The sequence below is a fragment of the Marmota flaviventris genome, chromosome 15 (genome assembly GCF_047511675.1).
Source record: "Marmota flaviventris isolate mMarFla1 chromosome 15, mMarFla1.hap1, whole genome shotgun sequence".
Lineage (NCBI taxonomy): Eukaryota > Metazoa > Chordata > Mammalia > Rodentia > Sciuridae > Marmota > Marmota flaviventris.
This window is the reverse complement of record NC_092512.1, coordinates 44,376,830-44,391,390: the sequence shown is the minus strand read 5'-3', so window position 1 is coordinate 44,391,390 and position 14,561 is coordinate 44,376,830. Positions and strand designations below refer to the sequence as shown.

The window sequence follows — 14,561 nt, the reverse complement described above, 5'->3', positions numbered from 1 at the left end:
GTATTTAAGACACCTAAACGAAGAATTTAATTACACAGTTGGCTATAGGGTGTAGAACCAAAGTCATTGCCATAGATAACATTGCCCCCCAGGAAAGAAGATAAAATGTAAATAGAGTTCACTAGTCTCTGGGAAGACTACTTCATGGTTGGGTAAAGAATCGTGAGTTGGCAAAAAAAGTGTTGTGAGGAGACAGGTTGTAGCCTGTCTAATGTAGGTTAGAATTACCAGTGACCATTGAAAGCACACTGGAAGTTGGTGACCATGAATTTATGGTGAGTCCGTCTGCCCTGAGGGGTGACTCTGCAAACAGCACTTGTGTAGTTGGGTGCAAAGGCAGAAAAGCTGAAGAAGACAGGGATGACCCAGGATTGTTTTCAAGGTATGTGGAGTGAAAGGCAGAGAACTCCAGGATTCAGGCACATAACATCATGTAGCATAAAATTGTTAATATAGAAAAAGGCTTTAAAAATATTAAACAACTCTGAGAGATACATTTTATGCTGAAATATTTGTTCCCATTTCCAATATTTCTTTTGGATAAATTCCTAGAATTACTCAAAGAGTAAGAATAACATTCAGAAGGGGCTTTAATGACATTACCAATTTGTTTCCAAATAAATTTCCCTAATTTTGTTTGCAACAGTGTAGTGGGTGTTCTCATTTTCATTCTTTGCATCTTGACAGGCAAAAAGGATGTTCCTTTAAATTCTTGTAATTGTTATTTTTTTGGGGGGCTACTCTGTGTTTGATAAATTTTCCTTGGTTAAGATACATATCTTATGGCACATATGAGAAGCCCTTCCTGTTGCTTTTATAGAGCAATGAAACCGCATCTGGTTATTGAGTTTTGGAGTCATAAAGCACTTCTTGCAAACCAATACATTATATTCTGAATTTTTGGACAAATCTGAGTCCAAAGTGTTCCAAGAAGAGGATAATGGAAAGGCCCCAAAGTAGACAATGCTTAGGAAGAAAGCCAGTCTTACCTGAGCAGAGAGGGAGAAATAGGAAAAGTGAGAGAGCAAATGTTAAGAGATGAGGTCAAAAAGATAGTGCAGGGTCCAAATATAACAGAGTCGTGAAACCAGGGTGAGGAATTTGCATTCTGTTTTGAGTGAAATGAGAAACCTTGGATGATTTTGAACAGGAGAGTGATGTGATCTGACTTTAAAGAGATGACACTGTTGGGAGGCATGTACAGGACAGAGTGGAAGCAGAAGCCTCTTCAGGATATTAATTCTCTGGTAGTTCAAGGGCAGAAGTGGGGTCTGAAGCAGGTATAGGCTGAGGACTATGAGATGATACAAATAAACCCTTTTAGTTCTGTTCTTTCTACACTGATGTGTAAGTTGAGAGGCTCAAAACAGATGCTGGAGACTTGTTCCTTTAACTTCAATGCCCAGGATGTTGAAGGCAGGGCAGGCCTAGGGCTTGGGGATCTTCCGCTGCTGATTCCTAACAAGAACTGGGAAAGTGTGTGTGTGTGTGTGTGTGTTTTCACAGCCCAGGAGTCCAGTTATCTCTTTCCTCTCAGTCTTGGCTCTGAGCCTCCTCTCTGCAACTCCTTCTAAGGATCTCTCTTGGGACACGTATCTGGCCAATACTGAAAGATTATATCTCTCACTCACTTTCTGCCTATTTTCTCTCCTACTCATGCAGGGTGTGTGAGACAGGGGTTCCAAATGCAGAGTTTTGGGCTTTCTTATGTTCAAATGATGTCATCAACATAATCATCCCACGATTCTGATTAGATAGCAAGTTTATCATGCAGCATCTTTAATTTCCCATTGGACATACATATTTTATCCATATGCTCTTTTTTTTTTTTAGAATTCTTAATTAAATCTATTCTTTGGATGCCATACTCCCTGCACTTAAATCTTATTCTCCTCGCAACTCAACCCTCAGCCTATTTAGAAATCCCAATTCTCACTAAAGGGTAACTCTGTGAGCTTTGAAATGGTTTGAAGAGTGTGTAGTAATTTGATATAACTTATCAGTTTTATTTTTGAGTCCCTGTGAAATCTCAGCCTCTTCCTCCACTGTTTGCAATAAAAAGCTTTTTCTAAACTCTCTCTCTTTTGGCCTGCTCCATGATTTTAGGTTAGTCTGAAGTGTACTGGGTTGTGTATATAGTTCCTGTGACCTAGGGGAACAGTCATGTTAATTTACCAAGTCTAGAGAAGAAAGCCTTTGCAAATTTTGAGTCCCCAGGGAGAGGTGTCTGTTGCAGGATTTTCTGAGAAGATGTTAATTTATATATCAATTATTTATTGGACTTCAGTTCTGTACTTGGTACTGACATGATCTAGTCACTTAAGACTTAATTCTTAAAGTCACCAAAGCTTGTTAAATGAAGACAGACTTTCCAACAACGAATATCTCAGCAGTTTATAGGAAATGTGATTAATTTATACACAGGGATCAATAAGGAGACAGAGACATTTGGTGAAGGCGGGAGGGATGGTAGTTTAGTTCTAAGGAGAAGATCCAGGTTTGGAGTGAGTTAAAAAGGGTACAGCATAAGAAATAATTGTGTCATAAGACACAGACCTGTTGTGAGATCTCTAAATACCTCAGTATGGGTACCAGGTTGGATGCTGGAAAGAGCCTAGAAGATGAGGTCAAAGAGATAGTGGACAAAAGGGAGCCATTAAATTCTTTAAGATAGGTTACATTAGACCATATTTTCATTTTAAAGGACTGCGTAGGGAGCAGAGTTTGCTCTGAACCCAGAGTACTACTGCGGTCACTTACTTAATAGGAAATCCTCAATAAAGGTGGGGAAGGGCTGGGGAAAAGGGTAAAATGAAACTGTTCAGTGATGGTGCAGATGTGGGTGGAATGGGGGATGGGAATAAAGGATAGATTCTGAAAGGGTTTTTGTTTACAGTATAGAGCTGATTTATCTATTTTTCAGTGTTTATTAAAATTTGATTCTTTTTTAAAAAATGTGTTTTTTAATTTTATTTTTTAATTTGTTATTTTTAGTTATACATGACAGTAGAGCGTACTTTGTCATACATTCATGGAGTTTAACTTCCCATTTTTGTGGTTGAGTATGATATGGAGTTACACTGGATGTGTATTTAATATATGAATGTAGAAAAGCTATGTCTGATTCATTCTAGTGTCTTTCTTATTCCTATCCTCCTTCCTTTATTCCCCTTTGTCTAATCCAATGAACTTCTATTCTTCCCTCCTCGTGCCCTTATTGTGTGTTAGCATCCACATATCAGAGGGAACATTCAGCCTTTGTTTTGGGGGGATTGGCTGAGTAAAATTCCATTATGTATATGTACCACATTTTCTTTATCCATTCATCTATTGGTTGGTTCCATAGCTTAGTTATTGTGAATTGAGTTACTATAAACATTGATGTGGTCATGTCACTGTAGTATGCTGATTTTAATTCCTTTGGGTATATACCAACGAGTGGGATAATTGGGTTAAACGGTGGTTCCATTCCAAGTTTTCTGAGAAATCTCCATACCACTTTCCAGAGTGTTTGCACCAATTTTCAGTCCCACTACCAATGTATCAGTGTGCCTTTTCCCCCACATCCTCTCCAACATTTATTGTTGCTTGTACTCTTGATAGTTGCCATTCTGAGTAGAATGAGATAGAATCTCAGTATAGTTTTAATTTGCAGTTCTCTAATTGCTAGAGATGTTAAACATTTTTTTCATGCATTTGTTGCCCAATTGTATTTCTTCTTCTGTGATGTGTTTGTTCAGTTCCTTTCCCCATTTATTGATTGGGTTATTTGTTTTTTTGGTGTTAAGTTTTTTGAGTTCTTTATATATCCTGGAGATTAATGCTCTGAGGTGTAGAGGGCAAAATTTTTCTCCCATTCTATAGGCTCTTTCTTCACATTCTTATTTGTTTCCTTTGCCACGAAGAAGCTTTTAAGTTTGAATCCATCCATCCTATTTATTGATTCTTGATTTTACTTCTTGTGTTTGAAGAGTCTTGTTGAGGAATTTGGTTCCTAAGCTGACATGGTGGACATTTGGGCCTACTTTTTCCTCTAGTAGGCACAGGGTCTCTAGACTAATGCTTATGTCTTTGATCCACATTGAGTTAAGTTTTGTGCAGGTTGATAGATAGGGGTTTTCATAGCATCATTTCATTTTTCTGCATATGGATTTCCAGTTTTCCAAGCACCATTTGTTGAAGAGGCTATTTTTTCTCCACTTTATGTTTATGGAACCTTTATCTAGTATGAGATAACCATATTTATGTTGGTTTGTCTCTATGTCTTCTATAAATTCTGAGAGTTTTAAAAAGGGTCAATTGACTGGACATAGTGAGAAACTTCATGTGAGTGATGAAGAAAAGGAAATAGCAAAATTTGGGAGAAAGATGAGTTCAATTTTCAAATGTTGGAATTTCAGGTACACATGGGACTTCTAGCTACAGATGCCCAGAAGATAGCCATTAATCTGAGAATATTAATACAGAAAGGTATTGATACAAATATCAAACTCAAGTTTCTTTGAATATATATTTTGTGTCTGGAGCTGGAGTTTCTATCTCTCTGCTTCTTGATCACCATAATGTGAGCTGCTTTCCTCTGCTACCCTCTTCTGCCTCACCTTCAGCCCTGAGGAATGGAGCTGGTCTTCTTTGGACTAAGACCTCTGAAATTGTGAGCCCTCAAATAAACTTTTCCTCCCCTACAGTTGTGCTGATCAGATCTTTCAGTCATAGCAACAAAAAAGCTGACTAAACCACCCTCTGTCTCTCTCTTCTTTCCTGTGGTGCTGGGAATCAAGCCTGGGTCCTCATGTATGCCAGGCAAATGCTCTACTACTGAGCTATATTCTCTTAGCCCCTTGAATCCTTGATTTCAATGAGCTTCCTCAGTCTTCACTTCCTGAAACCATATATACAGTCATGTCTAGATCTTGACATCATCTTCACCTGATCTAAATTTGAAGAATTAAAGTCCAGAATGACAATCTGACCACTGGTTCTTCCTATGTTCAAGCTCTCTTACTACTTTATAGCCATGTCTTTTCACTTAGGTCATTGAGATTTCATGTCCCTCTACTTTTAAAAATTTGTTCTAATTAGTTGTGTATGACAGTAGAATGGACTTTGACATATTATACATAAATGGAGTATAATTTCTCATTCTTTTGGTTGTACATCACACCGGTTGTGTTGTCCTATATGTACATAGGGTAATAATGTCTGATTCATGCTACTATTTTTCCTACCCTCATACCCCCTCCCCTCCCTTCACCCCCTCTACCTAATCTAAAGTAACTCTATTCTTCCCTAGCTGCCCCCAACATTGAAAATTAACATCCATATAACAGAGAACACATTCAGATTTTAGTTCTTTGGGACTGGTTTATTTGGCTTTGTATGATATTCTCTAGCTCCATCCCTTTACTGGCAAATGCCATAATTTCATTCTTCTTTAAGACTGAGCAATATTCCTTGTATAAATATACCACATTTTTAATCAATTCATCTGTTGAAGGATACCTAGGTTGGTTTCATAGTTTATCTATTTTGAGTTGAGCTGCTATAAACATTGATGTGGTCATGTCACTATAGTATGCTAATTTTAAGTCCTTTAGGTATAAACTGAGGAGTGGAATAGCTGGGTCAAATGGTAGTTCCATTCCAAGTTTTCTGAGGAATCTCCATATCACTTTTCATAATGGTTGCACCAATTTGCAACCAATTTCTTTCACATCTTTGCTAATATTTATTGTTGCTTGTATTATTGAAAATTGCCATTCTTACTGGAGTGAGATGAAATTGTAGAGTAGTTCTGATTTTCATTTCTCTAATTGCTAGAGATGTCATATATCTTTGTGTATATTAGTTGATTGATTGTATTTCTTCTTCTGTGATGTACCTGTTCAGATCCTTAGCCCATTTATTTATTGAGTTATTTGTTTTTTTGGTGTTAAGTTTTTTGAGTTCTTTATATATCCTGGAGATTAATACTCTATATGAGGTATATGTGGTAAAGATTTCTTCCCATTCCGTAGGCTCTCTGTTCACATTATTGACTTTTTTTCTGAAGCTTTTTTGTTTGAATCCATCCCATTTATTGATTCTTGATTTTACTTCTTGTGCTTTAGGAGTCTTTTTATGGTGAACATTTGGGCCTACTTTTTTTTTTTAACTTCTTGGTCTAATAGTGATTTATAGTGTTATTTCTTTCTTTATCCAATCTGGGCCATAAAAGAATAGTCCTACCTTTTATTGTTCAGAACATGTAATATGCTAATTCCCTTATTTTATGATATACCCATTCTGCAAGTTCTAAATGTTGGATCTGGGATACTGGGTGCTAAGGAGAAGTGACAGGGACCATCACTAATGTGTGGATTCAGTAGGTTCCTCAGCAATTATGTGTCAAATGTCTGCATATCCCTATCTACCCTATCTAGATTCCTCTCCTGAATCCTATAGCATGTTCTAGATCTTCACCACTTTTGACTCTTTCCACACTAATACCATGCTGAAAAACTTGACGGATAGTCTTTCCATTTCAAAGACAAAATAGAAAGAATCATGTTGGACTCCTTCAACATACAATATACCACTCCTTCAAAGGTATCCATGGGAGCTTTTACACGTTCTTTCCTCTGGCCACAGAGAAGAACATAACTAAAAGATGTTAATATTCAAATATCAGTCTGTGTTCTTGACCTGATCATTTCTCTTTCAGCGATTCCTTCTTTCTCTTCTACATTAAGCTGTCTATATTGTCATTTACTGTCAGTTTTGCATTTGCTATGACCAAAGTACTTGACAAGAACAGTGTAGAGAAGGGAAAGTTTATTTTGGGTCACAGTTTCAGAGGGTCAGTTCATGGTTTGTTGAGTCCATTGCTCTGGGCCAAAGGCGAGGCACAAAATCATGGAAGAAAGGCATGACAGAGGAGTACTGCTCACCTCACTGTGGCCAGGAAGAAAATATAGGGGTAGAGGCTGATGGAAAGATGTATCCTTCCAGGGCACACCCCTAGTTACTTACCTCCTCCAGTGCCATCTCACGTACCTACACTTACCACCAGTCAGTCCATTCAAACTAGGATGGACTGATTAGGTCACAGCTTTCACAATTCAATCATTTTACCTACGAATATTCCTGCATTAACACAGGGGCTTTTGAGGGAAATCTCATATCTTAACCACAACACTTACCTTCTCCATGCTCAAGCCTTCTTAAAAAAAAAAAAAAAAAAGGAAAACCCTCAATTGAATTTGAATCCATCCTTGAGCTGCCAATTCCTTCTCCAAATCAGATGGGTCATTGTCTTTTTATGCTCTTCTGCCTTTAAACCAAATTTCACAACTTCAGCACTATTGATATTTTGGGTTTGATAATACCTTGTTGGGGCCCTGTGTACTCAAGGGGTGTTAGCAGCATCCCTGGTCTTTGGTCTTTACCAACTAGATGCCAGGAGCACTCCCCCTACCAGTTGTGACAACAAAAATGTCTGTAAAAACTGCAGGGTGTGTGTGCAAAATCATCTCAATTGAGACTAAACTCATAACACTGGCTGTTTAAACAGGCGTGCACTGAGACTCTGAACAGACCTTGTTAATGTTTCATTATCAGGGGAGGATGTAGCTGATTTTACTACTGGAGTGACCACAATAACAAATGATTTTGTTTTCTTCAGAAGCTATGCTGATGGGAAACCAGTAGTTCTAAAGAGAGAGGACGTGAATATTCACATCCTGGTAATATTCAGAGTGGACATTAAGAGACCATGTGAGTTTTAGTCAGCTGTTTTGTCACTGTGGCTAAAAGACCTGACAAGAATAATTTGAGGAGGGAAAGTTTATCTGGGGGCTAATGGTTTCAGAGGTCTCAGTCCATAGACAGCCAACTCCATTCCTCAGGGCCTGAGGTGAGGCCGAGTATCTGTGGAAGAGTGTGATGGAGAAAAACAGCTAAAGACATCTCAAGAGGAAGGAGGGGGAGAGAGAGAGAGAGAGAGAGAGAGAGAGAGAGAGAGAGAGAGAGAGAGAGAGAGAATGGGGAAAGGTGGAGGGAGAGAAGGAGAGAAAGAGAAGGAGAGAGAAAGGGGGAAGGAAAATACTATGCTCAACAAAGACAAAATATAAACCCGAAAGGCCTGCCCCCAAGGAACCACCCACCTCCTCCAGTCACACCAGTTACCACCCAGTTAATCCCTATCAGAGGATTAATGTACTGATTAGGCTAAATCTTTTATAATCCAAGCATTTTAATTCTAAACTTGCTTGCATTGTCTCACATGTGAGCTTGTGGGGGACACCTCATATCTAACCCGTAACAGTGTGACTTTAGGTTATTGAAACATACCTGTGGCAAGATACACGTTATTGATTTTCTTTCCATTAAGGTAACTTCTTTCAGATAGTATTTGTATTGGATTACAAGCTGGAGAATTCTTTTTACTATGCTTGATGGAATAATAGTGAAAGGACCTGAAGGAAGAAAACATGACTGTAAAGAGAAATGCGTATCCTCTGAACTGGGGTCAAATTTGAATGGGGTTTACATATATTGATGCTATTTACATATCTAAGATGCTCATTTTTTAACCTTTGTGAGTTTAGGTACAAATTATGGATTGCTACTGATTAAGACAAGGAGGAAAAAATGGTTGTGTATAATATTAAGTGCTGGAAGTATCCCTTTTAATTTTAGTAACCCGCATTTAATTATGGCTGCCTTTGGGTTCAACTCTCTAGATTGTTTTCTGGAGTGGGATATCACTGGAGACTGCATTAAGAAAGTTAGAATGAATGCCCGTGGTGAAACCAGGACTAAATGTGATACTAAAGAGGCCTTGAGCTGACTTTTTTATTTAGAAGTCTTTTCTATGTTGTTCAAGCTTTACTGTAACTTTTGAAACCTAATGACATGGTGCCCTGGAATGATGTTTTAAATCAATTGTTTATAATTTGTTGAGTGCTTGCTATCTTTCTAATCCTGGGCTGAAATTGCAGAAATCTAATTCTCCCATAAATTCTATGAGATGCTGCATTGTGACAGAGCCAACTTACCTTGGCTCACAAGAGTAGATTTTGTATATGTCTTTCCAACTCTGTGTTCAGGGTCTTTCTTTCTTCTTTCCTTCTTGCCTTCTTCTCTTCTTTCCTTCTTTTCCTTCCTTGCTTAATCTTTCTTTCTCCCAGGGTACTTGTTGACTAGCATAACACCGAAGATAGGTTCAGTCCTATCTTCATTTTATTGTCCTCATTTTATTGCAGCATTCAGGCTCAGAGATGTAATTCCATTGCAGAATTCAGGCTCAGAGATGTAATTCCTTGAACAAGTTTAACTTTTAAAACCACATAAGTTCTTGGGCTCTTCACTGGACAAACATGGATGCTAAGACAATCTTTGAAATTTGGAGTATGCTGCATTTCAGAATATTTTTCATCATGCTTGGTTTCCTAACATGTATTTCCAAAATGTTCCCAGCATTTGTGTTATTAAACCCCTTTATAGCACTGATCAGTTCTGTGAACCTCAGCAAGTGTTCTCAGCCACTCAGTATGGGGAATGTGACCAGGGACCTTTAAGATCCTGCCCATTCATACCAGCATTAAAATTCTTATACTTCTAATGACATCTTCTAGAAGATGTCCCATTTAAAAAATATTAATTTAGAATGCCTTAAATAATTCTAGTCTAATTTTATTGGAGATGCAGCTTTGGCGGTAACATCTGTCATTTTGTTCTTATTTTGTTTTAAAAGTTTCAGAATCTGAAGCTGAAGGAATTCTACTGTGAGGAAAACCCACTTTTCATGAAGCGGCCAGCCATTGCTGTGCAACAAGAGGACATCTGGAGTTTACAGGTGAAGGTTTACTTCATTCACCATAAGTCTTCAAACTAAAGCCATGGTTTAAAGTTTAAAAGGTCTTTCTTTTAAAGTGTTCTGGCCAAGCCAACAGATGATTAATGTAACATAAGACCATTGGCAATGTGAATCCTACACATAATTTTTTGACTTGCTTACAAAATCCAGTGTAATCCTATCTGATTTCCAGAGTGACTAAACACAGAGAAATGGAAATATTTTGTTGGAACAAAAGAGTGGACTTTATTTTCACTTTGGCCTTCTAAGTACTTTTTCCTGTATCATCTAAAGATGCATTTGATTTGTTTTAGTGGGTTCTTTACCTCTTCTATCTCCTTTTCATTTGTCTCCATTCCTACTGACTGAATGAATATGATCCAGAACTCATGTTTACTTTAGTAAAACAAGATGATTTTTTTTTGTACTTGAAAGTGAACCTGGGGGCAAGGGGAGAGGAAGGTGTAAACACCGAGTCACATCCCCAGACATTCTTATTTTTTGAGACAGGGTCTTGCAAAGTTGTGGAGGGCTTCACTGAGTTGCTGAGACTGGCCTTGAGCTTGTGAACCTCCTGCCTCAGCTTCTTGAGTTGCTGAGATTACGGGCATGTGCCACCAAGCCCCTCATTGGTGATATTAAAAAAAGAAATAGGAAAGCATAGTAAAGCATTGCATTCATAATTGACAAGTTACAGATTACAAATCCTCCCATATTTGGGTATCATGAGTTTGGTCTTATCCCAGATCCATTTAGGTCTTAGCTGAGCATGTAAGATTGTCATAAGACTTTCAGGAATTGTATAGGGTTCACATTTACTATTGTAGGAAACAACCAACCTTGTGGTATTAAACCCCTTTCTAGCACTGATCAGTTCTGTGACCCTCAGCAAGTATTTCAGTATTTTTGTTTTAAAATACATTTTACCCTTTTTGTATAAGTCATACATACTAATTACTGAAAACTAGAAAATACAGATGGACAAAGAAGAAACTAAAAATTAGTTATAATATACTGCTTTGGGAAGATTCTTACAATGAGTAAAGAAATTAGAAACTGATAAAAAGTACTCAGAATTCTAGTGTGCATAGATATAACCACTCTTCTCTGTGACATTGTTGTTCTAGAAACTTCTTATGCATACAGATGTGTTTTAAATCAAAGATGAATTCAAACTCTACACATTACACTTGTTGTTTTCACTTAAAAAAAAGTATTGTGAATTTTTTTCCAGTCAGGAAAAGAGATTGACATCTTTTTTGATAGAAATATGGTATTCTGTTATGTCATAACATTTTAACTACTTCCTCCTATTTGAATTATTAATAAGTTTTGGCTTTTCGGTTTTTATATTTTATATTGTCTAAGGCAACAATGACCATACTCAAAGTAAATGTCTAGCTCATGTCCATATCTCCATGAATGAAACTGGTGGGGCAAAGATTTGGATTCTTATACAGATTAGTTCTTTTCAAATTTTCCTTCTAGAGAATATTTCTATAAAGAATATTATTTCCTACCGTTGTGTGGAAAAATACTCATTTTTAAAATTCAATCCTAAATCATTGAAAAATTGTAGCTTTCAATTTATTTAATTCCTTACGACTCATTTTTCCTCCTGCATCAGAATAGTATAGAATATTTCCGAATATCAGCAGCTAACACTTATTATTTAAGCTTCCTGTGAGCAAGGCAGGAATTTAAGTGTTCTAAGTATTTAGCAGAAATTGATAATGCAGTTCTTTAAAAACACTGGAAAGGTAGGTACCATTATGGTCCCCTTTTTATAGAGAAACAGACCCAGAGAGGTTATATAACCTGTTCAAGGTCACAGAAATAGTGTTTGAACATTGATATCAGGTTAAAGAATTGAACACTAAACTTCTATTGCAATATTGCCTCAGAAATTGGATGAAGGAAGGTGAGGAAAATGGAGACTGGGTAGTCCTGGTCTGAGGAGATTCTGATTTGTGAAGGAGGCTGGATGACCAGGTAACCCAATATGGCAGCAATCTCTCAGACAGACTTCAAGGGCAAGAATATTGCCAACACTCAAGGTGACACAGCAATATTTTGTTCTTCTAATTTTCAAAACTATAAGGTCCAGAAGCACAAGAGCTAATTTTATATGCACACAAGCATTAAATTGTAATAAATATATAAGATAAATATATGCTTATATTCATAACAATTACTATTTTCTTGCAGTATGTGAAATATTTGGGTATTTTAAAAAATATCTCCAAGAATTTTTCTTAGAAAGGTGACTTAAATTGATTATAAATTATATATTTGTACTTAAAGTCACAATCATTTTGACTAGATTTTTGGTTAATGTTACTGATTAAACTCCCTCCTTTGGGTGTCAAAAAATTATAGTTTTGAAATAGTCATGACTTGGTAGAGAATTTTTAAAAACTTCATCTCAGAGATAGGTAAGCTAAAATTGAATGTTCATAACTAAGTTATAACAAAATATTAACCAGAATGTATTGCATTATACCTGCTATGCTGTTTTACCAGTGTTAGCTGATTGAATTCTCAAAACTCTATGTGATGGCATTGGAAAAATCCTTATTTTTTAAAGGAGGGATACAAGATCAGAGAAGTTAAAGGCTTGTCCAAATAGGGTTGCAAAGCTTATAAATCCCAGAGCCAGGATTGAACCTCTGTATCTGTTTGAATTTGACAGTGAATTCTTCTTAAATTTTTCCTTAGTGCCTGTCATATACAACATGACAGCTGTTTTTGAAATAGTTACAAAGCCTATCATTTCTTCTAAGGTTTCATATTTGTTTCTACATTTAAAATTTTTATACTTATATAAATACAAATCATAGATGTATAATTTCATAACATAAATGAAATAATCACATGTAAGGAAAAATAAAATAATTCCCATGAAAATAATTCCAATTTATAATGAATTAGAAATAGGAATAACTGACCTGCATAAGTTGGCTTACAAATATTCTAATAATAACATATAAGCCATTCAAAATGAACAATTTATTTGCCTATAAAAGATTTACTAATTTTTAATAACACTGTACTTAGGCCATTACTAAATTGTTTATTGCCCCCCAAAATGCATTGAATGTATCTCTAAGAGGTGTTCTAAAAGGTACTATTGTTCAGGTAAATAGTATTTTACTTTATATATACTTGCATTTCCAGGTAATAGCTTTACTTTATATTTTATTGGTGTACATTTATTCCTCCAAAGTAACACATTGGCAGCAAATAGAAGAATATAAAGAAAGGTTGATGTCAGAATTGTCAAGATATACTTAGTGCAACAAATATGTTTGGGTCCAGCAATCATGCAGGGGAAAAATGATCTATACGAACCTATTTATAGGTCCCATGCATTTCAACAAATTCTATTTGGGGGTGATGAATACTTACCCATGAATTTTCTTCAGCTTTATAGTGAGACCTAACCACTGAATTCATGTAGCTAACAATGTATTTCATTTAGAATCACCAGCTAGGCTCTGCTTACATAGTTTGAAAAAGGGGGGCATTGGACATCTGAATTAGGAGTCCTGGTAATATTAGTGCTTTCAGATTCATTCTTTCAGCCGACCTCAGTCCTATAACCACCCAGGAGAATGAGCTGAATCCGGTAGGAGGTTGTGCTATTGAAGGATCAGACATTTAAGGAACACACACTCAGGGTTGTTTGCAGCATAAAAGCAACTCCCTAGTCTCTTGTTAAGTGGGAGGGATAAGGGAACAGGGCTGTAGGAATTTGTAGGAGTTTGTTTTTATTTAAAAAATTTTAATGATTTTAATTGGGGTTAATGAGTGAAAGATTATGTATTTATGCATGCATGCATATATTCCCAAAGATTCCTATCAGAGCCTGATGTAGACTATTCTTATCCTCCTGGGAATTCTTTCAGTTTGGCCAGGAGAAAAAGTGTCCCAAGTAAACTATGCCCATATACCATTAGCATTTTCAAGCAGTGTTTGTGTTACAGTTATACAGGACTTCTGTGCTACTGGTATAGACAACGGGCAGCATTTAGGAAGTGAGGCAAATGTTTGTGTTCTTAGTGAAGATATGATTTTACATATTATATATTATATACTTTTACTTTAGGATGATATATTGCTGATGGTCCTGGCGAAAGGCAACTTCCATTTCCTCACTACCTCTATTATTATTTAATATTATAATATTATTATTGCACAAATCAATTGAACACCTATGTAACCAGGTCTAACAGAGGTGGAATTCAGAGATTTAGTTCATAGAGGTTATTGCTCTTGAACAAGGTGGCATATTCAGGTACTTAATACAGCCCTTCTTAAACTTTAATATGCCCACAGATTACTTGGGCACTTTGTTGAGATTTTGATTCTGTGCAACTGGTATATAGTTGGGATTCTTCATTCCTGATAAGCTGCTAATTGATGAAGATGATACTGGCTTGTAAGTCGTGATTATAAAAATTATTTAGACCTTAGTGAATATGACACACTCAATTTTTGAGTCCAGTCAGAATGTTTGTGCGGTCCTGCTTACTAAAATGAAATATACCAAATTTGAGTGTAAACTATATATTACTTTATAAAACAGGTAGTGCAAATTTATTGTGACTTTGATTCCTGTATGCGGGAGACATAAATGTATTACCATGGAAGCAACTTACTTATATTAATTAAAACCAAACTTATTTACAATGTCAGTCCTTTACAACCTAATTCATTATAC

The 14,561-nt window shown here is 36.4% G+C and overlaps 1 protein-coding gene across 2 annotated transcripts in view; it reads left to right on the top strand.

Moving 5' to 3' along the window:
• The window catches only part of Lrrc69 (leucine rich repeat containing 69), a 116,070-nt gene that overhangs the window by 83,139 nt on the left and 18,370 nt on the right, over positions 1-14,561 (top strand). For both annotated transcript variants that reach the window (XM_027953266.1, XM_071602431.1), the window contains one exon: positions 9,737-9,838. In XM_027953266.1, coding sequence (XP_027809067.1) covers positions 9,737-9,838 — 102 coding nt within the window. The remainder of the gene's footprint in view (positions 1-9,736; positions 9,839-14,561) is intronic.